General features: G+C 42.3%; 1 protein-coding gene across 2 annotated transcripts in view; it reads right to left on the bottom strand.

Moving 5' to 3' along the window:
• Positions 1–3,240: 3,240 nt before the first annotated feature.
• The window catches only part of sik2b (salt-inducible kinase 2b), a 50,832-nt gene continuing 28,341 nt past the window's right edge, over positions 3,241–25,731 (bottom strand). Inside the window, exons 5-15 of one of the 2 annotated variants that reach the window (XM_085370641.1) lie at positions 23,057–23,181; positions 22,459–22,582; positions 19,720–19,946; positions 17,650–17,802; positions 17,036–17,194; positions 14,726–14,957; positions 14,337–14,630; positions 11,676–11,833; positions 10,651–10,764; positions 10,383–10,474; positions 3,241–8,655 (exon numbers count right to left, since the gene is read on the bottom strand). In XM_085370641.1, coding sequence (XP_085226767.1) covers positions 8,010–8,655; positions 10,383–10,474; positions 10,651–10,764; positions 11,676–11,833; positions 14,337–14,630; positions 14,726–14,957; positions 17,036–17,194; positions 17,650–17,802; positions 19,720–19,946; positions 22,459–22,582; positions 23,057–23,181 — 2,324 coding nt within the window. In that variant the 3' untranslated portion in view covers positions 3,241–8,009. The remainder of the gene's footprint in view (positions 8,656–10,382; positions 10,475–10,650; positions 10,765–11,675; positions 11,834–14,336; positions 14,631–14,725; positions 14,958–17,035; positions 17,195–17,649; positions 17,803–19,719; positions 19,947–22,458; positions 22,583–23,056; positions 23,182–25,731) is intronic. The other variant, XM_085370642.1, reaches the window with a different exon arrangement.

Here is a 25,731-nt window from a genome sequence, read left to right as displayed (position 1 = left end):
AGAATTGTAATTTTTTTATTTGGCCACCGGGTGACGCCCTTGCTCCACATTTGATCCCTGCTGGAAAACAGCGGGCTTCTTGGAAAGACCTGCGGGAAATGAAGCCTCATTTCCGGCGTGCAGCGGCGGCCTCGCCCGCTGATCGGACGGGACCATTTTTTGGTCCCTAGGACCACGAGAGGGTGCATTTTTTTTTTCGTCAACAGGAAATGACGTATTTATTGTCACGTGGTATCGGACGTGTGGGCTGGAAAAAGCAGTCCCCGGTGATCGTGCCCCGGTGATCGTCGCGATGTACCCCGGCAACATGCACTTATTTCGGCCTAGAGGAGGAGCATTTGCCGCCTGGAGACCATTTTCTGGTCCTGAAAAAAAAAATAAAAGGCGATCGAAATGACTGTTCGTGCCAATCTTTAGTCCATCTAAAGGCCTAATTATAATAACAATTGAATATTACCTCAAATGTTTTTTTTGGAAAATATTCAAGTTTTATGTTTTTTGTGGCAAAAAAAGCAGTGCGCTCATGTGACCAAACCGGGATATAAAGGGTTAAAATCCGCGAAATGTAATTAAAACTTGACATGAATATTTCAAGGAGAAGTAGGTCTAAAAGATTGGCTAATTTAAAGTGGAATAAAATATTAATATAAAAATTTTTTATAGCACTTTTTTGGGCGTGGTCGATTGGGACCGATAGTGTGTGCATTTTATGAAATGCGCTCCTGCAAAAAAAATAAAAGGCGATCGAAATGACTGTTGGTATCAATCTTTGGTCCACCCAAAGGCCTAATTAAAAGTACAATAAAATATAACTTTCAAATGTATTTTATGGAAAATATTTCATTTTTTCATTTTTTTCGCCAAAAACGGCCGTGCGCTCATGTGACAAAACCGGGATATAAAGGGTTAAAATCCGCGAAATGTAATTAAAACTTGACATGAATATTTCAAGGAGAAGTAGGTCTGAAAGATTGGCTAATTTAAAGTGGAATAAAATATTAATGTATAATCTTTTTATAGCACTTTTTATGGCGTGGTCGATTTTTGGCTCTAGGACCTCATAAGGGGTACGTTTTTTAGGTGCTACCAAGGGTTAATCAGATAAATGTGCATTCAGTATTTATGGTTAACGACTCCCAAGGAACACAAAAAAGTATTTAGGGAAGCAGATATTTTTGCTCCATGATGTCACCTGTTTGTCTGCCTTGTTACAGCTCTTTGAAATAAGAAGTTCTGCCATTTAAAGCTGTTGTTGTCAGTGTTAAGTTGATTATCTTTAGCATTATGTCTCTTTAAAGGCAGATGAGAATGAAAAAGCGTGTTTGTTGCTTCAAAGAACTGAACAGTTTAACTCCAGGCCTGCTCTCGTTAGAGACCACTCAGTATATTAGATTTTAAACACTTCTGTTGTTGGGAATGGAGGAATACACATTTCCTTTAAAGCGTTTGACTTTGAGGAAATGAGTTAGGGATAAAGGTGTCACATCAGAATAAAACAAAAGTACTCTATGGTGAAACTAGACCCCTGTATCTTCTTGGGGCTTTGTTTACAGGCTTTGGAAAACCTAGCCCGTGAGAAAAGATTTTGACCAATTGTAGGTCTTTTCAGACCTGATTACATGACTTGTATAAAAAGCAAAAAAGCAAAAACAAAAAAAATCCAAAACAAAAAAAACACTCTTAAGATGGAGGATGTGGTGGCACACTTCAATTCGCTTTTCAATTCAAGAGTTGCCCCAAGGCACTTTTATATTGAAAAGTAAAGACTCTACAATATTAGAAAGAAATTGGTTTAGTAGTGGGCTTGCAGGACTGGAATCCTGTGTTATTTTTAACCTGCACGTGAATGTGACTGTCTGGGGGGAGGGGCTTAGAGAGAGGAGCAGGAGGGCGTCTTATATTTTCAGTTTCTGGCAATTTCTTCCTTACTATATTTCTTCCCCCCTTAGCCTTAAAAATGTCCTTTTTGATAAAGCATATAGTTCCTAGTCGAGATAGTTCCTAGGCAATAGGCCTAGGCTGCTGGTGTCCTCCCACAATGCACTGTTTCTTCTTCGATCAACTTTTCCACTCAATGTCTTTGTAGAGCACTCTGGTTTTAATCATTAGTTATTATTAAACTGTGGCTCTCTTCCAGTTTCTGTCCCATCGTCTTCCCCTCAACCTCAACCGGTATCAGCAGGTTTCCCCTCCGTGTCCTGTTCTGCTGGAGTTTCCTTCCTGTTAAAAAGACGTTTTTCCTTCCCACTGTTGCCACAGTGTTTGCTCATTTTTCAAATAAAGACTATTCTCTGTAAACCCTAGAGATGGTCATGTGGGAAAATCCCAGTGGATCAGCAGTTTCTGAAATACTTGGACTCACTTGGCCATGTTTTAAAGTCAAGCCAAACAGGTGTACCTAATAAAGTGGCCAGTGGGTTATATTACCTTTAATTTCAATCATCACTAGCACATAAATCCTTCACATATATAATCAATTGTCAACTTTGATTAATTCAGTTAAAATGACTATGTTACAGTCCCTGATAATGCATCGCTTTAGATGGAGAGACTCTTGGGGGATGGCTGTTACGAGGGAAGGCAGCCCAGAAACTTTGCCAGCAGCACACATCGTTGTGTGCCTCAACTTTCGGTCTTTTACCCAGGCGAATCTGCCATTTTCCTTCCTTGGTTAAGTTTAGGGATTAGAGATCGATCTAGATTATCATTTTAAGTTTGGGACACATCATCACAAAAATACAAAAAAATGCCTGCAAGTATTTCAAAAGCGTGTTACACATTTCTCCTATTAATATCAGTTCAGGATTCTTTGAGTGTTTCTTTTACAACGTTCCTGCCAACAATGAAAGTGTTCACTGGTATCAAGAAAGTTTTACTTGGCAAGTCTCAAACTGGAGAATATAAACTTTAATGCTGCACCTGAACCGGTTTTGTGGCTTCTGCTAAATTGTCCACATTGAGAAGATTAGCTCTGGTTGAAGCGGTTTCAGGTTCAGGTATGACTCAACTGCTTATACAGAGCGCTGAGCGTGATTCATTAACCCACGCCTCCGCCGCGCCACTGTGGGGCACTATCAGTCGGCTGCAGCGTGAAGTTATAGGACAACTGGACTAAGTGGAGAAAACTCGCCAACTACCAGGATGAACGGCGTTGTTGCAAAGAGACACTCACACACAAACACAAGACTCTTCTGTTCAATAAACCTTTTTAATCTCAACAGCAAGTTAGCTTATGTGTGGTCAACATCAATGAAGGTAAATATAAAACTGGATTTCTATTGATAGATTTTTTGTTGTCAGCAGGAGGTGAAATTATACTTGGAAACACATCAACTAGAATCTTCATGACTGTAGTCTTCCACTAGAGAAATATTGCTATAATACTTTTAAATGGCATACACTGATTGACCAATAAGAAAAAAAAAAAGCAAGGTAGAGAAGCTGACAAAGAAGCTCCAAAACTCCACACGGTGGGTCGTACAGGGAAACTTCTGAGCGACTTTGGTTTTGTACCTTTGTAAAACCTGGCTCTACTTACTTTCAGAAAAAAGAAGAAGAAAATAATACAGAAGAGGAAGAAATAATCATCGTAAAATAAACAACAAAAAAAGGGTCCGACAGGAAGTATTGGTGCCATTTCAAAATCAATTTAGACTGAAAATACGAAAAAGTAAAAGGCACACTGAACACTATTCACGTTTAACACAAAATCCGGTGCAAACCGAGCGCGCGCCGACGATTCATTACACCCCTAATCTGTACACAGAACACGTCATAATAAACTCAAACGTGTTGCTTTTTCTTGAATTAAAAACAACATTTGAAGAAAGTGTTACTACATCAGGTCTTTTTTTGAAAGCCTTTTTTTTTTCTCCGTTGTCATTTTGTTTCCATTATTGTTGGGGAAGAGAGCGGAGAAAAAGGTGTCTCCTTACAGATCTGCGGTTCGTTTTTAATCTGCAGGGGAAAAAACAAGCAGAGCAAAAACGAACCCTTCCCACCTTCTCCTCTCTCGCTACATCTCTTCTTCCCCTTTGCTGTCAAAGTGCTCCAGTATTTCAAACTTCCACAGATCATCCTGTAGCCGTTGACAAAATGAAAAACAATTATCGCAATATTCACTTCAAGGAGAAATCCACCCTTTAATGCTCTTGCACCACCATTATTAACAATCTAATGCTCTTCAAACCTCAGAGTAATTATTTCATTGTAAACAAAGCTCACACACTTCAGCGGACTTCATTCTTTCTAAAGGACAATTTCAGCATGACCCACAAACTGGGTGTGAGCTTATTTGCGTCAATAAAATGTGGGCAGATAACACCATAAACACATCCAGCTCACGGACTAGTTTTATAAAGTCAAGGGTGGGACTGTTAATGCAACCACAAGACTTGTTTTACAACAGGTCTTCTAGCTTCAGTGCACTCTGGTCTATTGAGGCCATTGTTTCTGAAGGTGATATCTTTGCTCATTTGACTGTTAAATGTGGGAAATGGTGACTTACTAAGCTCTCTCTTAAATCCTGAGGGACTGACGTCAGAACTCTACTACAGTGTTTGCTATAGAGGTGGCATTATTCAAGTAAAGGGTTCTCAAAATTTTGTGGCCAAGGACGCCAACACCATTTTAATCCAGTCTGATCTTGGGTTCGCTGGATGATGTTGGGTGACTCATTTCTCCTCACAGGCTAATAAGCCAAGCTACCTAGCAGCAAGAACAGGTCGTTGCAACCTGAGAGAGGTGACTTCATGACAGATGTGTTGTGTCAGAGTCTTTCGGAGCTTCTACTGGCTAAAACAAAATGTGGGAGGGAATGAGGTTTGTCCACATCAGTGGTGCTCTCTTGTTTTTAACGATACACCACAATTCTACTGCGAGAACCAGAGAGTGAGTTAAAGAAATGAGGTTTGTCACTCTCATTACTTGAACGCTGCCTGTCATGTTAAATGTTCTATGACCACAGGTTGCGTGGGGGGCGTGAGTGTATTCCCTGCATTAGATCAATCAAGTCAACTGCATTAAAAACGTGGTTGGTTTTGTTGCTAGCAGACTGCAGCGGTCTCTGATGCCGACATGTCTGCAAATACCCACTACCAGCTGAGGCCTACTTAAGCGGGAAGATGTAAGATGCAAAGAAGAAATGGGGAATATTTTGCCTTCAAAGTGAAAGCCATCGTGTTTCAACTGTCTCCTTTTCTGGTCTGCATCGCACCTGCAGCTGGCGAGCATCTGTGGACAATTTGCCGTGTACCATGCAAACTACAGGCGACCGTGGTAACCTGCTAGCAGCCAAAGCAATCGCAAAGCTTTGGGCAGGGCATGCGCATTTTTCCTTAGTAACGCTCACTGACTAACTGAAACGTCTTGAAACCTGAGTGAATGACGGCCTAGTCACTGGACCATGATTGCCACAGTGACAGGTTAATGTCAGTATCTGGTAAAACCTCAATAATATTTGAGTTTTGGACAGTTGATGAGAAATATCAATGAGCTGGGTCGTGATACTTAAAGCAAGATGAGCATTTTTCCACTGCCACTCAAAAAACCAAACAACTAGATGGCCAATGAAATAATCAGCAGATTGTTTAATTGGTTAATTAATTACAGACGATCTGCTGTGGAACAGTGTTAAAGCATTTTAGGATGGATTTTCCTTTCAGTCTTAACCAACACTGCAGCCCCAGTTGGTCCACATTATTTTCCCTTCACTGAAAACTGTTAACTGTCAAACCACCTTCTTCACTCCGGGTCAATGCCGTCCACAACGCGAGGGGGACTGCCTCGTCTACAAACACTTCTAAAGGCTAACTCATATGACCACTGAAGGTGACAGTGTAGCAGATGGTCACAGTCCTATTCTCTATTATTGTGATCATTTTTCAAAAAAAATCATCATAATCATCTGTCAGAGAAGATGCGTCTGTGTTTTTCAAGTAGATTGAACACAGTCCGAGTGCTGTGAAGAAATTAAAAACAAAACAAAACAAATATATAATCTCTCATTCTTGTTGCTGGCTTGCTGTCAGTCAGAGTGGTGGTGAGCCAACAGTCAAGATCCAGTGTGTGCTGACTGATGTTCTGCTAACAGAAGCCTTAGCGTAGGAGAGAACACATTCTTTAATAAAATCTAATGCAGGGGGCTCTTTCAGGGGTCGTTTCATTGTTATAAACATCATCCATGATTAAAAACAACACAGTGGCATGACTGGAGCATTGAGGATGTAAACCAGAATTAATCTAAAAGCTACTACTGCACTGTGTTATTCTGAATAAAGCTGTCAATACAGTGTTTGTCTAGTTCAGCAATGATAACAAATGCTGTGAAAATTATGAATTCTGGATTGTGCAAACACACCGACGCACACGCACGCACACATTTACACCAAGTACTGTGCAAAAGGTTTCAGGAACTTTCAATTCAATTGTTTCGTTTCTTTGCCAGCAGGGCGGCCCTGATCTCCATCGCTGAATCAGTATGACGTAAAAAGTCATCGCGTTCTCCAAGATGCTCGCAACAACCTACCTGCCAAGTACCTGGGAAGGTTGCGTGCGAGTGTACCAAAGAGAATCAGTTCTGTTTTAAAGGTCGAGGGCGCTCAAACCCGATTTAAAGCCTAAAACTTTTGCACAGTACCATCCAAACAGCTGTTTCCGAGTTCGTCCCTGCACTTCTGTGGAAAGTAAGCGAGAGATTATCTCCTGGTTACATCATCGGCTCAAGTGATGTCACTTCTGACGACACGGAGGGCCCCGGGAACCAATCAGAGCTGGCTGTACTGGTGAGGCTATTTTCATTCACAAATCCCCCTCCATATTAAGGATTAATATTGCTTCAGTATTGCCACAAAAACAAAAAACAAGACAGAGTAATATCGACTGTTTCACATCGCAGCTTCCTGATCCTAACGTTTTAATTACGTCAGCCCTCATTTATCAGGCACACGCATGACCCACAATTCAACTGTTAAACAAAGGTGTAGCCATTTCGTCGCAAAAACTGATGGTCATCTCCGCCAGTACAATAACAGCTGGAGCTGGCAGCTGTGTGCAGCTGGATTGAATGATAAAAAAGCAGTTCAGTAGTATAAGAAAATCAGGATCAGTAGTTACAATGAGCTAAAAAAAAAATGCATATCACACATAGCTTACATTAATATTCTCATTAGTCAACCCACGTAATAGCTTGGAGACATGGTTAAAAGCAAAAATGTAGCAGGTTTAGGGTACGGTTTAGGTACTGAGAGGTTTAATGTATAATGATAGTGTTGGAGCCTATGCATGAGAGCCATGTTGGGCTTTGTACATTAGTGTTTAAATAACTTCTATAACTGCAAAAAAGCCAAAAACACTGTGGGCATCTTCATGGTACCGTGATAAATGAGGGCCAATTTCTATTTTCTTTTTTTTTTTTACAATATTTTTTTTCTAAAACTACCAGTTTCTTAGAAGGAGAAAAAAAAGTCAAAGTGTTTTGAGAACCAGTCTATTGTTGTTGATGGTGTCCTGTTTTAAATACAAAAAGCACTGCCAGCCATTGTGCTTTTGGTTGCCACACAGTCGGGTCTTAAATGAGTTTGCTTCCAAACCATAGTTGACTCGCTGCGCTCCATCGGCCTCCGGGATGTGCGGCATCCCAACCCCCCCCCATTGGGCTGCACGGCGCAGTACTCACACAACGTACGTGACAACAGCAACCTCGCCGAGTCAGTACAGTGAAACTCCCGCTGTGCCACATACCGGGCCTCTTCCTGCCTCACAGGGCTGATGAGAACGAGAACAGAGGAGACGAGGGAGAAAGGGAGGTAGGTTAAGGGAGGATTCTGGTAGAAAGGTCGAGGTTCGTCACAACTAAGAAATGAAGTTTGTATTAGTTGCACAAAAATTAACACTTCCTTCCCTTGTTGCTACGCTTATGGCCTCCACTTACATCTCCATTCTCTCTGCTCTCAATGCTGTGTGGATTCTCATTTCTTAATACTGCATTCTATAAAGCCCCTCAGCTGGCTTTAGTTGACCAGTACGAAGCCATGCTGCGAGTCCACAGTCTCCATCATCTCACTGTCCAAGAGGGAGCCCTGCAGCTCAGGTAAGCCCAAGCCGTCAGACTGCCCAGAAGCAGCCAAAACTCCACCCATAACTCCGGTATTAACCTCTCCTCCAGCAGGTGGGGGCAGGCAGGCGGGATCCAGTGAGAACTCGTACTGCTCTGGCAGAAGAGCCTCAGTGGAGGGCCCCAGGACCTGCTGCTCGCAGCTTCCAGGGTAGCTGAAGCCCAGGCTGCTGGCAGCAGCTTCATGAGGCTGAGGGTGGTGGAACTGGTGGTGGAGGTGAGATCCTGGAGGCAGATGTTGGGTGTAGTGGTGATGGGTCATGTAGGCATCATAACCCAGGGCCTCGCCTGGTTCCATCACAGGGCTCAGGTTATGAGCGTGGCTGAATGGAGGTGAGGCCTGAGGGCTGCCCTGCTGCTGGGCCTGAGGCTGGTGGGTGGCTGACATGGGGGAGCCCTGAGGGGAACTTTGGGATGCCGCTGGGTCCAGCGGAGTGCTGCCTGTTGGGTAGGATCCTTCATCAATCTGCATCTGGTTGAAGTAGGTCTGCAGCCCCATGCCTTGTGATTGCTGCTGCAGGTACATCCTCTTCTGATGCAGTCTGCCAGGAGAACAGGTGTAACTCAATTCAAGCAAGATAACACTTTGAATCAAGACAAGTTGAAACAAAAATTTTTCAGAGCACAAAATATAAAACCCCAATTCCCCCAAAAATGATGGCGCATCGGATAGAATCTAAAAAACAGAATGCAATGATTTCCAGATCTCATAAACCCATATTTCATTCACAGCAGATCATAGAAAACATATCAAATGTACCACTTTAAGAGAAAAATATTAGTTCATTTTGAATTTGATGGCAGAAACATGTCTCAAAGCTGGGACAGGGCCATGTTTACCACTGTGTAGCATCTACTCTTCTTTCAGCAACAGTCAGCAAACATCTGGGAACTGAGGAACACAGCTGCTGGACGTTTGGGGCAGGAATGTTGTCCTGTTCTTGATTGACACAGGATTTTAGATGCTCAACAGTCCTTGGTCTACTTTGCTGTATTTATTGTTTCCTGATGTGTCAAAGGTTTTTAACCAATGAAAGGTCTTGACTGCAGGCAGCACCCAGACAATCTGCTATGAAGTGACGCTGTTGTAATAGATGCAGAATGTAGTTTAGCATCATCTGGCTGAACTACCGAAGCCACATGTTACCTGTATATACCTTCAGCACTGACGATGCCTTTCCAGATGTGCAAGCTGATCATTCCAGAGGAACTGATGCATACTATCAGAGATGCAACGCTAATAAAACTCACGTATTGCTTCGTCTTTGTATGATGCATTTGTTTGCATGGTGAACTGTGTTCATGGACAATGGTTTCTGGAAATCATTCTGAGCCTATGCAGTGATTTTCATGACAGAATCAGGCCTGTTTTTAATGCAGTGCCATCATCTGGGGCCCAAACCTCATCTCTTGCGCACAGAGATTTTTCCAGATCTCTGTGCGTCTTTTGAAGACAATATGTACTCTATGATGATATATGAAGTTTCCAAATTTCTACACCGAGAAACATTATTCTGAAATTGTTCCACAATTTTTAGATGCTGTTTTAGATGCTGATCTTTACTCAACCTATCTAAAATGTTCTTTTTATGCCCAATCATGTGACTGACCTGCTTACATTTAGCTGAAATTGTTGCAAAATGCTCCTCAAGCTGTTTTTTTAAAGCACTACTATACTTTTCCAGCCTTTTGTTTCCTCATATCACCAATGTTGCAACCATCAAATTAAGAATGAGCCAATATGTTGTTATGAAATGATAAAACATCTCAAGTTAAACATCTAATCATTATTGCTCATGCGTCACGATTTGTTAATCAAATCAAAATGATCGGCTGTATTTGGTGACAGTTGAATAACCAATCAAGCAATCTGAGTTTAGTAGATGTCGCACAGAAGACACCGTGTCTCTAAGCCGGATACATGAAAAATAGCAAAAGAAAAATGGTTGGAAGCATGGATGAGATCAGTGTGGCAGTAGAAATTGTCTACTTAAAGGTATGACAAGTCCTACTTTTCTTACTAACAGTGCAACCCGCCTTATCCAACTACAGAAAAAGTCCAGGAAAACAAACAAACCAAAAAAAAAAAAGCTATATTCTTGGATTCCTTGTTTTTAAAACAAAAGAAGTTTAAAAATTTAGATTGAAAATTATTTTTGCTTCAAATCTCAACAGGGAAAGACCACCACAGCTACGCTAACACAACAGCAATAAAGAAAATCCCTGATAATATTTCATACAGTGAAAAACATTTTCCAGTGCCATTTACCTGTGTTCCTGCAGCTGTTGCTCTAAACTTCGAGGAGTCTCCTTACAGAAAACCTGGCAGCTAGCAGGACTGTTGGCCAAGACGTTGGCCTTCTGGGTACAAGAGAGATTTGGACTGATGATTGGGTTTGAGATAAATACCTTGGTAACGATCTTAACTTTACAAATTATATCACTGAACGTTACGCAAAACAGTCATTTGGCTCAATAAGAAACGTCTATCAGGTATAAATACAGGCATAATGAGAGTAGGTTGTAGGAGACTGTACCTGTAGTCTGTGTGTGAGGTAATGTGTCTCCAAACTCTGTCTGCGGGACAGCAGAGGCGGCTGCAGCCCACCTTGGTATAACGCTAGGCCTTCCTGCTGCTTGCATGCTTCACCCTTCAATCAAAAATATGAAGCATTAGGACAAGGGCCGAGATCCCCTCTGCTGCCGGTTAATAAAGCTTTAAGTGAATTATCTTTGCTGTCTCCTGCCCAAATGCCTGTGTGGTGACTGATCAGCCAGATGCCTTGCTCTAAATGGCATGCACCATTGGGATTACACATTAGGTAAATGAAATGAAAGCAAATTAAAAGGATGATGGGGCCTGAGCATCATAACCAACAAAGAGCTGCTTCATTGCATTATGAGAGGTGGACAAAAGGAAAACTACTAGATCAATAATATTGAATGGGTTGCATTGTTGTATTTTGTCATGTTTCTCAGGTCTTTGTCTGAATTTCTACGAACATTATTGCTAAGGATTGTCTTATTGCATTGGAGTCACACTGGGTTAAATATGTACACTTGGGTTTTAAGGGGTATTTATTATTTTCTTCTTTTTTTTGGGTTGTATGGAAGCCCCAAACGCAATTTCATTGTTCTTGACAATGACAATAAATAAATAAATACTAAATACTAAATCTTGTCGGCCAGTACGACTAATTTTGCTTGCTTTTTCTCCCCTTGCATTATTACACTGTGCTTGTATCATTTAGTATCAATGTGTGCTTGTCTTTTTGTGTCAATGCAGTTCCAGCCACTACTATGGGTATGTCTGGCCGACTGCAACAATGGCTGTATTCTTTTTAGCCAAGGCTCCAGGCTCCAGGCCCCAGGGGGACAGGAGACAGTAAACAAGCCACAGTTGGCTGCCTCTCCTGGGGTTACACAACAGCCTGGGTGCGTTTTTTTTTTTTTTGGTGACACGGGGTCAGGACAGTAGATGAGGCTGAATGTGACAACAGGTTTTGAAAGAGAAGGAACTGTGTGTGTGTGTGTTTGTGCGTGATTATGCAGCAGGACTGACCTCGAGGAGGTTGTGCAAGTGGTGCTGTGGTCCCAAGGGGTCCATGGTGACCCCATCCCCAGAGCCCATCTGCTCCACCAGCAGCTGGACTTTGTTCAGCTCCAGGATGCCTTTGGTCCTCGCCAAGTTCTGAAGGTGCTGCCGAAATGCGACTAGACCTGAGAGCACAGACGAATCCCCACAAAACAGAGTCAGCATTGATTTGTGCACTTGATCAATAGAATCACTCTTTTTTTTATTTTATTTCCACAACAGGAAGTCAAAGTTTCGAGCCTTTCTCAGAGCCAGGCTTAGCAGTCACTGACGCAAGCAAGCTGGTTGACTGGTTAGTGCTTTTCATAGCCCTTACGAACATTGTGCTTGCATGCACGTCACAAGCTGCGGCTCCTGTGCGTTTGTGTATGCACATATATGACAGCATCTCCGTGTGAGCGCAGGTGTGTGCGCAACGGCAAGTAGCTGAGATAAGACCCATCCAGTGGTGACGAGCTGTGGCTGCGAACGATAGGACCTGACTCACTGTGATGGTGGGAGTTATGTAAAACCAGAGTCAGCAGTCTGACGCAAAAGAATCCACCACATCAACACTCTCCAAAGAGGATTACGAAAAATAAATAAATAACTGACACAACCAAGTGGGAGCGCGCGGTACAGACTGTCACCGTGGAGCCAGGGAAGAAACACACATTTCTGAAATGTAATTTTAGATTCTACTGGGCTAAAGTGCAGGTGATTTATAACCAGCAGGCACAGAATAAAGTAGCAGTGAAGGGTGGAGGAGGAGGGGCGAGAAACTGAGAGGTAGATAGTTGTTTAACATTCTCTTATATTTTGGCTTCTCTTTGATGTGAAGGGGAAACAAATCCTGCCTGCCGCAGACTGAAACTTTGAATAGAGAAAGAAAAGCAAGCCAGGGAACGAGTATGTGAAGAGGGAGAAAGAGAGAGAAAATGACTGAGGATGGGAGGGGAGGGAGGGAGGGAGGGAGGAGGGGGGATATGTGGGCTGAAACCTTCAAATATCTGTCTCTGATTCATAAGGTGAATCATCACCATTGTAGTCATCAGAGAGACTGGGGGGAGGGGAGGGGGGAGTGTGTGTGAAGGGGGGTGGGGAGACAGTGAAGCACTTTTATCTTAAAGCAGTATATACCAATCAGATACGACAGAGAATCTCATGACTGTGGCACCTGTCGAAGAGCAGGCTAGATGAGAGTTATGTAAAGTGAAAGTAAAACCTTCAGAGGTCTTATGAAGTCAAACAGGTCAGAGCTGCTGAATATTAGGCAAGCGCTTTTAATGTTGTATTCCCAATGGATTCCAAAGTAAAGGAGGTTGTCATCACTGGGCTTTGTAAAATCAAACAGGCCTCTGAGAGAAATGGCAGATGCTTAAGGAGCGGCCAAACAAACAATTTGGCACATTCTTTTAGGGAAGTCTACAGTCAAGAAGTAAATAGAGGGTTTACCTCAACATGGAAACAACTGGCGGCGCTAAAAAGAAAGACTAGATCAGATTTTCTTGAAAACCATTAAACAAGCCTGCCCAGTCCTGCAATCAGTCAATCAATAAAATCTACAATGCGTACAACAGCTTCCGTAAAACATGGTGGAGGCTGTGTTTGCAACATGGGAATGCAAGAGTACCAGTTTAACCCTTAATTGACCATGGGCCCACCGGCGGGCCCATTTTACAGGTAAATTTGAAGGGCCGGTCAATAAAGGGTTAACAGGAGCTATATTGTCTGCTTTGTTTCAGTCAAACGCCGCAGGGGTTTCATCGCACACATGAAAAACTGTCCAAAAGAATACTGCAAAATCAATCGGAGAGCGCTGCAAAACTAAAATAAATAAATAAAAGGGATGTTGTTAAATGTCTGAGTCAGTCACCTGACCTTAACCCAGCCGAGCTGCTTCAATTACCGAGGACGAAAGTGAGGGAAAAAAAGCAACAAAAAAAAAAACAACAAGCAGCTATTGAAGGAAACTGCAATAAAGACCTGGCAAAGCTTCACATGGAGGAAACTCAGCTGGTAATGTTCCAGACCTAATATTTGAGTCCAAGTAGGAAAAAATAACCCTTATATTTATAATTGTCTTAGTTTGCACAGCTTCTACAGAGCCTGTGAAAATGGAATGACGTTGTAAAAAATGGCTTTGACTCCTTAAAAGGTTAGCAGAAGATTTTTGATAAAACCTTTGGATTAAAACTCACAGTCTCCGTTTATATCAGATGTTGATTGCTTCATTTTTATTCCATTCTGGTAGTATACCAGGAAAAATCAGGAAACATGGGCCAAACACTTAAACACATACTGGATCTGAATATGCAGAAGGAGTCAAATCCACCTTAAAGGGGCACTGGACTGTTTTTCTGCTGCAAACGAAGCTGCAGTTAAAAGTGCAAAGTGCAGAAAACTAAATAAAATATTAAGGTAGGTTGGCTACATAAATACTCAGGTGACCTGAGTTTGGGTGCATGCATTTAACAAGGAATATACACTGTATTTAATCTTTTATGAAGCAAGTTAAGTCAAAGTTATGGCTGCCTACTTTACCTAACGACTGTTTAAAAGAGAATCTGCTTCTCAAAGGATACAGATCACTAAATAATGGTTTTAAAAAAAAACAAAGAAAAAGAGAGAAATCCAACTGCTTCTGACCTTGGGTAAGGGAGGTGTCGGAGGCACGGCGCCCTTCCCTGAAGCTGATTGGGGAACGGTTGTGGGTCTCCCTATACTGGGAAGTCAGTGCAGCCATAGCTGGGTTGGCAGGCCTGGCACTCAAGAAAGACGTAGGGGTAACACCAGGGGGAGAGCTGTTGGGCGGAACGACTTCACTCAGCGAGGGAGGATCCTCCAGCAGACCGAGATCGCTGTGCATCGAGCCCATGTCGTAGCCAATGTCCGAGTCCACGCTACCCATGGAAGGATTTTGGCCTAAAGTGAATAATTTACCTGAGGGATGAAATATTTTTTCCACATCATTACAGAGATCGTGATAAACTGTTTCATCTGAACACTGTGTGTCTGCTACCAAAGGCCAATCATACCCTGGTTCGAAGGTCCTGGCTGGTTGGTGACCTCAGACAAGGTGTGTCGCCGCTGGCCAAATCGAGCTGTCTGATAGGCCGAGAGCAGGTGAGGCGGATCATCCTCTGTGTCGGGCTCCTCTGTTTCAATGCCCTCATCAATGGATGTCTCCATCATGTTGCTAGGCGATGAGGTGGAGGACTTGCGCAGGACAGTGGGGGGAGGTAGGGGGTCCAGCAGGCAGCCGTTAACCTAGATAGCAAAATAGAAAATTCTGGATTATTGACTTAAAACCACTGAAAAACTGAAGTTATCAGTTAAAATCACGCTTCTTAAATATGCACAAGGTTCACAGACACACACAAACATGACAAAACCTTCAGCTGCAATAAAAACTCGGGTATAAGAAAGCCGATCACTGTGCTGAAAACTGTTTTCCTTCCACTCACAATGATGGGAGTGTGTGTTTGTTGCAGCACACAGGCCTGTATGTGTTGGCCTAGAGGTGGAGGGTAAGGAATGCAGTGCCAGGAAGCAAGCTTTGATTCAGTGAAACTGACACACGCACACATACACAGAGGGATAAAAATCACACTCATAGATCATCTGCATGATTTGCTGCAATAACTGGAATGCGTGGTGTTGGTCTAGTAAGAGCAGCTTTGCCCAGTTCTCCATCTGCTTTCTGTAGTGTGCTGGGATAGGAATGTTATTGCTCAACAGACACACTCACACACAGAGGACAAGAGGGGAAAACTAGACTGAGAAACAGGCAAAAGTGTGTGCGTGTGTGTGGAGGTTACGATGAAGAGGGGAGAGACATGAAGCTAAAAGGAAAAGAAAAGAGTGAACCAGAAACAGAGAAGGATAAAGAAAGACAGAAGCTTAAAAAAAACAGAGATGAGCTGTCTGCGGATGGGTAGGAAGTCTGGGCGGCGAGATCGCTGGAGCAGTGCAGAAGCTTCCTGTCCATGTGTGTTCACTCAGTTCTGCATTAGGTCACATCATCATCACAGGACTGCTTACATAACTGCACTCCATTCACGCAGATAACACGCACTCTGACTCTCTGCCCTGTTCTGTTACCACAGACTGTCTCACACGCACAAATCATTCTTTATTGGAGCCAGGCGTGCAGGTGGGATGGATAAGAAATTTTGACCGATACTGCATGTATCTGTATTTGTTCTTCCTGGATGCCTGTTGTTAGGTGAGGGCTCTGGGTGTTCCTAACAACAGGCATGTAGGAAAGTGCCGTTGGTTAGCTCCGATGAATAAAGAAAGAGGAAGAGCAGTTTGTGTGTGCGTGTGTGTATTTCTGTCAAGGAGCCTTGCAGGACAAGCAGCTGTCCTGTCTGATGTGAGTGCTGGTTGAGTACTTACATAAGAGGATATTGTCAGCTGCACTCTGGCAGCTCGTTAATTGCAAAAATTGGAATCTGTGTTATCCACGGTTAACACTAAAATCACAGCGATTTGACATGATTACTCAAAAATGATGCTGAAAGCTGTACTTTTCATTACATTTAAATTTTATTAAAAATCTAGTAAAAAAAAAAGGTGCAGGTGGTATAGAACTCAGGGTTGATGTGGTGAAGGTAAGGCACAGGCAGGTGGGGATTTCTGACTGCGAATCTCTTCTCACAAGAGTAACAAGAGGCCCGGGGAGAATTGCAGCTCTCGGGAGATCTGCACGAAGTCACCGGAGAGCAACATAGCGTTTCCAAAGGTATGGAAACTTCCTCCAGATAGACCTTTGTTGACCGAAGGCTTTCTTTCCATCATGCTGACTCGAGCTGAACTAAACTGTGAGCAAGTCTGGCCTTTTAGGAAGGGGATCAAAGCACACTGCTTTAAAGAAAAAGGGATGATCTGGATTTATAACATGAGCCAGAAGACTGGGGGGAAAATATACCTGTATGAGTATTGTGCTGCATTTATTTTTTCCCCCAAAGTCATTGGAAGCCAGGATTGTAACTGAAAATAAAATGTCTTTTAATCGCCTAGCCCTAACACTGCCAGGCTGCAGATGCTCAAAACTTCAAAGGAGTCTGGTGTACACACACACGCACGCACACACACTCTGAGGTGTAGAGAGACATTTCTGATTTACAGCGAGCGGGCATGCTCATCAAAGCATGGCAAGCTTATTGGGATGATACTTGCAGCAGCTGATAATGACTGTAATAACTACAAATTCAGCAACTAAGTCGTCTCATGTGAGCGAGCTGTAAAACAAGGACAGTGAACAAACAAGGAGATGCACAACAAAACAAAAATACATCCCTATTTACAAAGACACAACTTGTTTTTACTAGTGTTGAACGTACTTTGGGTGTGTTGACATCCTCCACCATGAAAGTCTGCTCCAGGGGAGATGCAGTCTGGGGAAAGGCGAAAGCATCAGAGGATGCTTGAGGCACAGCAGGAGAACGCAACAAACGACCGCCCTGCTGGAGCAAACCCACCTGGGCGGAGACACTGGTCGACTGTGGAGAGGGAAAAAATAAAGATGAGTCTTAGAAATTACATCAAAACCCCTTAATTTAAGACCAGCTCATAACAATATCCTTCTTAAACATGTAACTGCGACAAAATATGAGGGGCTGTAAATCTTTGCCTTTACAACGCCAACCAGAAAGGAAAGCTAGGTCCTACATGGTGATGGAAATGAGAGAGGAACTGCACAGTGCTGGTAAGAAGAGGCCGTAGGCAGAGAAAAGAAAAACATGAATAATGCAACCAAGGGAAAGGCATTAAGATCAAGGCTGGGTAGAAAAGACTGCAAGAGAGCACACGAAGACACGGACAAATAAATGGATGGGCCATGTCTTTCCGTTTGTTTGTTCCTGGGTGCAGGTGTGAATAACAGAGCTTTGATCCGGGAGGCGCGGAAAATAATCTAAACGCATTATTCAGAAACGCCTCAATGCCCTGAAGTTACCTTGACGACAGTCTGTTCGGCAATGGTGCTGGGTCGTCGCTGGCGGGCGTCGAGCCTCTGTTCGACGGGGAAGCTGCAGCGATGGGCCTTTAGCCGCTCCACCAGCAGGTAATAGATAGCAGCAAAGTGGTTGTAGCTTTTGTTCTGCAGAGACTAGAGGATGACAGACAATATAAATGGTAGTGTCTGTGATGGGAAGTTATGAGGATGACTTGAATGTGACAGCTCTTAAGATATGGTGAGATAATTCTTTAATTATCCCTGTATGAAACTGGGTTATTGCAGCAGCTGAAGAGCGGAGTGTTGATAAAAATACAATGCAGAGAATATGGAAGCTGACAAGGCAGCATACATTATATACAGCAGTTCAGATAACTTTCACTTTAATCACAACTTGATTTAGTAGTTCAAAAAGTGGTCTTGATTCCTCGAGAGTAAAAACAATCTCTTTCAATCAGGGCTGTAAAATATTTACATCGAGTCATGGCCAGAAGTTTACATACACATTTACATGGGCTTTTCAATGATATCTTTAAATTGTTTGTTTTCCAGGATGGAATGATTGTACAGCACACATCTTTAAGGACTTAAATAAATTCAAACCTGTGCACCTAATTCTTGTTTTTTTAAGTGCTTTGAGTTTCTAAAATATCATCACTTTACAAACTCTATTAACTTCTAGTTAGTGATCATAATCGACTACATCTGGTATTTTCTCTTTGTGATAACATGGATTTATTCGACTCATTGTACTGACCAATACTCTGAGCAATGGGAAAGTCCACAGAACTCAATGATGATCTCAGAAATAAAATTGTATTCTTATTAATAAGTGCCACAAAATTGACATCTTTAACTGAAATTTGCAGCTTTCCCCATGGACAAGCCAAATACCTTCTGGGGAATGTTTTATGGTCAGACGAGACAAAGCTCGAGCTGTCTGGCCAAACCGACAAGAGGTATGTTTTGAGGAGTAAAGGTGAGGCTTTCAAACCTAAGAACACTGCACTAACCATTAAGCAAGGTGGTGGTAGCATCATGCTCTGGTGCTGTTTTGTAGCCATTGGTACTGATACATTGCACAAAGTAGATGGAATAATGAAGAAGGACTTCCTCCAAATTCTTCAGTACACATTAAAAACTGGTTTTGGAATGGATTAATCATCTGGGATGGAACTTCCCAAAGACACGACCGCAACTCTATTAAAAATTTGCAGACTGTGCTTTAAAGCCAGGTCTGTTCCAGGAAAATAAACAATTAATTGAACCCTACTAATTCTGCCAAGAAGATTTGTCAAATATCCAGCCACAAGCTTGTTGATGGCTACCAAAAACTTCTGGTCCAGTTGCAAGTTGCTAAGGGACATTTAACCACATATTACTAGTGCTGTATTTGTGTATTTGAGTCTAAATATTTTTGACCGTGGGTGGATTAGAGAAAATCAAGAATAAATTCAAACTTGTGCTCCCAATTCTTGTTTTTAAGGTCATTTAAGATGTATGCTGTACAATCATTCCATCAAGGAAAAAAAAGAACAGTTTAAAGAAATGATTAAAAGCACAAAATTAGCATTTGCATTTATGCCCATGTTGAATGTGTGTGAATACCTTAACACAACTGTACTGTGACTGCTGAATAGTGGAAAATTAGTTCAGAAGTGTGCATGTTCTTTACGCCAATGAAGTAATTGATAAATTTAATTTCTTAGCAAGAGAAGGGTTGAAGAGAGGATCGCAATGAAATTATACCATTTAGTCGAGATAGGCAATTACCCAAAATACCCAATTATGGACCCACTATTAAATCTTTCCTTGGATCACAATGAGGAACCCTTTCCCCCCCTACTTTTATCAGTTTAAGTAGTTTACTGCTAAACTCTCAGCTTTATCATGCAGCCCAGTGAAATATATCTGTTACCTGCAAAGTTAGAGTTATGCTTATCTATTGTCCACTATCATTATTATCGCCTCCTCCACAGTCTAAAGACATGACCTTTAAACCTCACACATTTACACTATAATTCAACTTAAAGAAAAAAAACAACAACTTCCTTCTTGTTCTGTTCTTACCTCTATAGTCTTGTGCTGGTCGATACCGAGGCTGTGCATCAACCGAAGGACCTGTTCACTGTATTCTCCTACACCGGCCTCACCCTCAGAGGACAGAGGCTGTTGGTACAGTACTGGCCTCTGTATAGGAACATCCAGAGTCATCCACTTGTGTTCCTTAATCTGGGCCACAGAGAGACGCTTTGACGGGTCCAGGACCAACATTCTGCGGATCAGGTGCTCACAGTCTATGAGGGATGGGAAGAGCAATCAGTCAGGATTTTTTCTTTTATGATCAGAAAATGTTCCTTTATGTTTGGTTAATGCTAAGTACTTCTTGTAAATATAATGACGCAAAGCCTCAAAGCCTCATGCCCTTATCAAAGTAGCCCAGATGAAGTGGGGCAGAAATAACACTTTAAGAGCTTAAAATCTGCTAAGTTCTTTTCTTAGGTTCTCCTGCCGTCACAACTGAACAGCGTGACTACACTCCTTTCTACTTTCCTTCCCTCCTAATGAGAGCTCCTCACCTCTAGTTAGAGGCTAGATGAGTTTGACGTCAGACACAGCTGGGTTCTTAACAGGATTACAGCTCCCCTGGCTGTGCTGCTTTGGCCTGACTGCACCCCTACTGCCTGCAGTGCATTCCTGCCTACCAGACAGCAACATTACACATCTACTTGACTGCAGTAATCTTAAAGCAAAACAGGCAAGCTTTCATCAAATAAGCCCTGCAATTGGTCATTATTATTTTTGAAATTAATCACTCCTATTTTGTAGCATTTATATTAAAAAAAAAAAAAAAATCAAAACATGACGACTGAAGTATTTCACATTCTCAGGAGTAGTTTTCATATTATCTTTTTACTTTAGCAAACAAACATCTCAGATACAAATATGCCAAAATCGAGTTTTCAAACAGAATTTGATTTTCGGAACATTTTCCTCCGTCCATCACCTTCAGCAGATATCCTGTGAAGAGAGACCCTCAGCAGTTCACAAACACAGAGCCCAAGGACCTGTCTGCTAACATTAACTCCCTGCTGCACATTCTTCTCAGTTGCCCTGCTGATCTACTAACATCTGCTTACATCTCACATTTTTTCCCCTTCTACCTCGTGCCTGGTAGTGCAGCCAACTCAATTTTCTCCTCATTATGTGCATAACCAGCACGTCCTTCAATGCATTTCTACTACACGCTGTGGCCACTTAGCAGCTTGTGCAGCTGCTAAGTTACAAAGTTACATTTTGAATAAAACGCGGCACAATGCACTACAATTTGTCTGAGTCTCTGCCTGTTGCTACAGGTGAGCTTCTGCTAACCACCAGGAAAGGTCAGACTACATGTAAAGGGGGTGAGAACGCATGCCCGTGTAGCTGACTGCCTGATCGACAGTCTGTTCTTATCCAGTGCCTTACACCACCATGACTTAACCGCAGAACAATCCCAGTTTTAACACTTGCAGTGCTGGAGTCGTGTAGAGTTTCCAATAAAGAAGAACTGCAATGGATTTAAGAGCAAGTAATCGTTTTAGATATCATTGATTTTTATCTCACAGGTAATATCCCAATATTTTAACCACCATCAAACATGACTGAACATACAGAACGATTACAAGCTGCTATGCTACCTCAGCATACACACATTCCTCTGCTCAATGGTGTTCTGCCCTAAAGAAAGGGAAGCAGCTACACATAGGTAGCTATTACATGTAAATATGATAGCCCTCTAAACCTAGCATTTAAAAGATGACCTTAGTTTTTGCTGACCAAAGAATACTCAAACAGGCCAACAAGCCTTAAAAAAATGACATCTTTTACAGATATTAAGTCACTAAGTAAGTCACTGGCTATGAGGTTAACCACAACATGTACAGTGTGTGGTCCAAACCTGTGTTGTGCACTATAGTGTCGGCCAGTGCGAGCAACTGGAGGAAATAAGACGGACCGTTTCTGGATAAAGAAATCAGCACACTATGTTCTCCTTGTTCGCAGAACAGGGGCTGAACTGGGGGTGGGTAGGCGGGTTCGAGTGTCAGTCTGGTCAGGGAGCTGACATTACACTCCTACATTCCCCGTATGTCTTAATTGTTTCAAGGTCCCGAACAGCAAGGAGGAGGAGGAGGAGGAGGGGGAAAAAAAAAAAAAGTCTGGTCGACTCTCTAACCACACACCCCTGCGGAGAAGTTGCTTCAGACGTGCAGATGGGACACAGAGAAACAAGACAGAAGAAACAGACAGAAGAAACAGACAAGGCTACAGACGGACAGGAAGCTGTCTCACAGAGGGTATGAGTCAGGCAGACATACTAACAGACAGAGGGACAGACAGGCAAGCTGCTGGAGGGCTTCACTGGCTCTTCCCCAGGTTACATAAACAGCTCCAGCTCTGGACTCAATCTACAGCCAGCCAGCACAGCCGCTAACAGCAGGGCTGCTTGAGACCGTTAGCCGAACTGACTCACTCTGCAGCCTGAATGCTCACATAAACACACACACACACACACACACACACTTCATATTGTATCCCCTTTAAATCGATGGAATGCTGACTGACCTCTTGACTGGTTATAGCTGCAGGAGTGACTCAAACAGGAAAGCGTGATCTATTCGTCTGTGCGTCAGTGTTCCTACCAAGAACTTTAATGACTTTTTTTCCTCAATTTGACTACATGCTGTTGTATAGAAGACCCGAAAGTCTTTCACCATTACACCAAATGCATCTGTGCTTGCAGGAAAAAGCGAGGCCGTCTCGTCTTACCTTCAGTCATGAAGTAGGGGATGCGAAACCTTCCTTCTAGTACTCTCTGCCGGAGGTCAGGCAGAGTGGGCCCATCAAATGGCAATGCACCACACACCAGCACGTAAAGCACCACCCCCATACTCTGGAGACATGAAAAAATGGACACACAAGAAAACAAGGTGAGGATAGGAGTAAAGAACAACCAGTAGATTAATCAATCTTAGGTATGTAAATGTAAACAACTCAGACACACGTGTCCCACTAAAGCACGAGTCCACACACACGACCTTACGGTAAATGATTGCAATATAGAGGAGGCTACAAACTGTGGTTGGGAAATCACATTCCACGTAACCGCAGAACGACATGACAGGAACCAAACCTGCTGACTGTAAGAAATCAAAACTTTGTGTCCACTAATATATGAATAAATAACGTTTTCAGAAATGAGTTGCATCCGATGACTTCACGTGGCTTACTAAACGGTGCTTAAAATCTCAGCAACAGAGCTGAGAAGATATTACAGGGAAATTCAATCCACGGGTATGCAGTTACAAGGAATTATTAAAAACAAAGTGTTAAAGAGATGTCCGATTTATGCAATCAGCCATTTTACCCAAATATCCAGCTGTGGGCCTTCATACTGTTGTCCCTCAAAGACCTCTGGAGCAGCATAGGGCGGGCTGCCACACCATGTGGCCAGAGGCTTCCCGGGCTGGAAAAAGTTGCCAAATCCAAAATCTGCAGAAGGCGAAACATCAGGGCGGTAAGTAGATTAAAGATAGTTTCAGACATTTAGGCTTGTAGAGTTGGTAATGGCACACAGAAATCCTGCTGTTGTCCAGCAGTTTCTGCCCTGTGACCGTAAAAGTAAAAAAAAAAAAAAAATGTTTTAAAAAGAGTTCAGGCACTTAGAGACCATAAACAGTGTGGATGTGATATGTTGAAATGGGAAAACTATAAATGATCAAATTCAGCATGAAGGCACAAAACTCAGAGTAGCAGTTCATAGTTTTGTGTCTTCATGCAAGTTCTGTATAACGCAATGTTTAATCCACATATTTGTACATTTACGAAATGGACCTTTGTATGAGGTAACCTCCCCTGGAGGCTGACATGAGGTAATTGGTGCTGTTCTCTGATTGGTTCCCTCTAGAATGGCTAAAAGTCAGATTTTAATCATCAGAAGAAAAGAAAAAGGGGAACAAATGGACACAAAATAAATTTGAAGTTCATGTCTGCCTTTCATTAGCATCCAACTAAATGCTGCAGCATAATCGGACAAATTGCACTGAGCCAACATGTGTGCCTGCAATCACTCAGCTAACCTATTTTCTTACGAGTCAATATGACTTTCACCTATGTTCTCTTCTTCTCATCCCTCAGGTCCTCTCAACTAACAGATTCAGATCTAATTCAGTTTATACAAATAAAAAAAAAAATAGCTTCTTAGTTTTGAGAATTTGATTTTTATTTATCAACTTGGAGACTGGATTGACTTTTTAATACTCTTTGCTCTATCAAAAAAAAAAAAAAGTAACGGAAAAATAACAATGGATAAATACTTTCATGCTTAGTTGGTTCATTATCAATGGGAAGGCGTCACGGAGCCTGACAGCCACAGGAGCAGACAATCACGCTCACTTAGCCCTCCACCCCCACCGTTTTTCCATAATTCGAAACAGTTACATAAACACCAAAAATGTATTGCAAAACAAATAAATAAGAGATTAAAAAAAAAAATATAAAAATCTGGCTTACATAATGGGGCTGGAGGTGATGTGGGTTCACACACACATGCAAAGACACAAACAACACAATGAGCAGTGTGCGACCCAAACCCCCTATTCCTCAACACGACCCTTTGCAGTCCATGTAAAAGAAACTATCGACCAATTTAAGCCAAATTCAAACTGATGAGACAATCAGAACGGATCATGTGACTTTTAATTACCAACAAATTTGTATTTTTTGCTGTGTCAGCTCCATGTCTTCAGAGAATTGTGCTAACACAATTTTCTCTAAAGTTCAGTTTTTTTTAACTTTGTTGTTTTCTTCACAAAAATCAAAACCAGACCAAACCAAGTATCCATTTCTAACTTTAATAGGTGAGAGGTATTTTCGGCTGCTCCCTTATTTCCCGAAGGGTCGACACAGCGGATGGATCCGCATATTTGATTTGGCATAGATTTTATACCCTTCCAGAAACCCCTCCCGGGCTTGGCACCAGCACTTTGGAGTGCACCAACTTATGACCTCCGGAGGCTGGGTCTGTCTCTCCTCCTGATCTCACGCTGGGGATTTTTGTGCAAACTCTCACAAATAAACTGGACAGACCTAGTTTTTAGAATCTTTATGACTCAGTCAGATTTAGAACGCTAGAAACACAATGGTAAGTAAATTATTAGGGGTTTCGCTTTTTTCTGTGTAGTGACAAATTGTTTTGTGTTAAAAACTGAGGCTGTGTGGGTGTACAGAGGTCTGATAGTCAAGAGTTACATCATAAAATGTGATCAGACTGGCCATTTCTACAGCAAACATTGCTGCATGGTGCCTCTAAAAGGCAAAATGCTTAAAAATAAAGAAGACGATGAAGAATCCAGGCTGTCAAATGTTTTTTTGTTTTTTGCACACACAAGGAAAGCTGCAGTAGATTATAGCTTAAATACCTGTAGGAATCAAGTTTAAGTAATTAGCAAAGGGTAAACTCGTGAACAGAGCTGAGCGGCTCTTTGAGTGTGTACGTGAGTGTGTGTAGTCGAACCGTTTAATTACTGCAATGCAGGTAGCAGCAGGTGCGGCTGGAATAAAATGAGAGCTAAAGCAGCGTGACACTGTGGGTTTATTACAAGTATGTTTGCTGTCTGACGCTGCTGCGAAGGTGAGATGCGAGATGTGAGATGCAGGCAGAGCTGAGCGGAGCAGTGCAGCTGGTTTATCGTCAGAAGCTGTGACCCATTTCATGGAGCTGAATACTGAACAGACTGGTTGACGTCAAACACTCCAGCATGCTGCAGGCTACAAACAGCAGTCCCAGCTCTACAGAAAGGGCGGGGCACGAGCGGGCGTGTGTCGCGCACGGCAACATTAACATAATATTAGCTAAAAGATTACAGGCAAGAACCTATGAAGGTTTATAAGACTGCACGTGTAAAACAAAATAAGAGTATGATGATGCAGTTAGGTACTTAAGCAGTATGGAGAATCAGTAAACTTGTAGCTGCAGCTGCTTTTCTTTATCCTCCTTTTTCTTCTAGATCAGGTTTTCCAAAACACTGAACTGGATTCTTG

Source organism: Diplotaxodon limnothrissa, linkage group LG14, assembly GCF_057381915.1.
Source record: "Diplotaxodon limnothrissa isolate DT_005_m linkage group LG14, D_limnothrissa_male_GT1.1, whole genome shotgun sequence".
NCBI lineage: Eukaryota > Metazoa > Chordata > Actinopteri > Cichliformes > Cichlidae > Diplotaxodon > Diplotaxodon limnothrissa.
This window is presented reverse-complemented; position numbering and strand designations above follow the sequence as displayed.